Source organism: Cupressus sempervirens, chromosome 11 (assembly GCF_028749045.1).
Source record: "Cupressus sempervirens isolate cs-2001-9-10 chromosome 11, ASM2874904v1, whole genome shotgun sequence".
Taxonomy (NCBI): Eukaryota; Viridiplantae; Streptophyta; class Pinopsida; order Cupressales; family Cupressaceae; genus Cupressus; species Cupressus sempervirens.
The window spans coordinates 189,724,199-189,725,946 of record NC_143128.1 but is presented as its reverse complement, the minus strand read 5'-3'; the positions used below and the strand labels follow the sequence as shown (position 1 = coordinate 189,725,946).

At 37.6% G+C, this 1,748-nt stretch overlaps 1 protein-coding gene across 1 annotated transcript; it reads left to right on the top strand.

Moving 5' to 3' along the window:
• Window positions 1-504: 504 nt before the first annotated feature.
• Window positions 505-1,464, top strand: LOC149528829 (F-box/kelch-repeat protein At1g15670-like). Its single transcript, XM_089808077.1, has one exon. It carries the CDS (start codon window positions 505-507, stop codon window positions 1,462-1,464), a length of 960 nt encoding a protein of 319 aa, XP_089664203.1.
• The last annotated feature ends 284 nt before the right edge of the window (window positions 1,465-1,748 follow it).

Below are 1,748 nucleotides of genomic sequence, written 5' to 3'. Positions count from 1 at the left end.
GTTGGTCCCTGCCTCTTCCTCCTGGCGCTCCTCGAGATAATGCTGGCAAATGGCCCCACCTAGTACTGGCGATTTCTCCTCCGCAGCTTGAGGTCAAAGATGCGGAGGCTGCCATTGATCCCCCTACTGTTGTTGCTCCTGATGACAGCTGGTTTGTGCCCAGCCCAGCCCCCAATCCTAGAAATGATTGGAGTTTTAATGACAAAAATGATCCTACCCCCTCGGCTGCCACTGCTTTGGCAGCCTGAAGTTGCTATATATGTTTGATCTTGTATCCTCCGACCCTTTTTTTGTGAATTGTATTCTAAGTATATTTTTTAATAGAACATGACTATTCATCAAAAAATAAATTAGAAAAGCATTTTCAAATATAAAGCAACACCTACAATTGATTTAATAAACGCAATCTGACACAACTAGCAATAATTTCTGAAATTTCTACAGCTTCTTTGTTTGAGGTGAAAGAGTAGAGCTTCATACAGTGTTCCGGAAGGAAGAGTTGCAATGGATTTTCTACAGGAATTACCTGACGAAGTATTTTTAGACATTTTACTAAGAATGTCATATGAACATCTATTAAAATTTAAGCAATTGTCAGAACCAGCGAAGGAAATAATAGAAAGTTCCCAATTTTACAAAGATAGAGTAAAGTCTGGACTGAGCAATAAATATGTATGTTTGGCTGAGGCTGATGAGATATCCATATACGATCCTGCTTGTCGAACATGCATACTTAAGGCTCCTCTCCCCACTGCTTTTCAAGCCTCGTGGGGGACTCAAATTATTAGTGTTAATCATAAGATTGTTTTGCTAAACCTTCAATATAATGACAATTCTAGTACAATGATTTTGACATATGATTTATTATCCAATACTTGGAAGCAAGCTGCAGAATGCCCCAACCTCAGATCTGATCGTGATTTTGCATGTTGTGCCTCACCAGAAGGATCAATTTATACTGCAGGAGGACTTCATACATTGCAGCATGGCGTACTATGCGAAGCAGCGGTTTATAAAGTAGATGAAGACAAGTGGGAGATTCTTCCAAATATGCAGCGTAGAATGGGCTTGTCAAGTGGTGTTTTTATGGATGGAATGTATTATGTGATTGGCGTTCCGCGAGAGGGAAGTCAAAGATATGATCCAAACACAGGAGTATGGACAACAATAGATAACATGTGTTTGCAAATGCATCAAGATGCTCTTTATGCTTTTGGACGACTAATTGCATTTAGGAGGGGAGTTGTAGATGAATATGATTGGGAGGGAAATGTGTGGAAAGAATTTGATCTTATTCCCGAAGATATTGATTTTGATCTTTCCACAGCGTGGTGTGACGGAATCTTCTTTTATAGAAATTTCCCAGGTCCAATTTTTTTAATCTATATAGACCCACCGCAGCTATATCTGACAAGTGGACTCCCATTAACGTATATTATCCTGCAATCGAAATCATGTGTATGACCACAATTGAAATCTAGTAGTGTGTTGGTATCATTATATGGTTCTTTCGTTTGTAAATTAAAGTCTTATATCTCTAGACTTTTTCTTTATAGGAGCAAAATTTATAAGAATAAAATCTTCCTGAGTTAGAAGATTTGGAATTTGTTCTCAATTTTTTATTTCAAAAAGTGAGAAGTGAGTATTTTTTTTTTTTGATACTTATTGACTTTTAGAGTGAATAAAGGATTAGGGTAAATAACAGGTCGTCTAGTTAAACCTTAAAACAACCCCCACGAAAATAGACT

Coding starts and splice junctions, on each gene's coding strand:
- LOC149528829 (XM_089808077.1), top strand. CDS start 505: ATGGATTTTCTACAGGAATTACCTGACGAAGTATTTTTAGACATTTTA.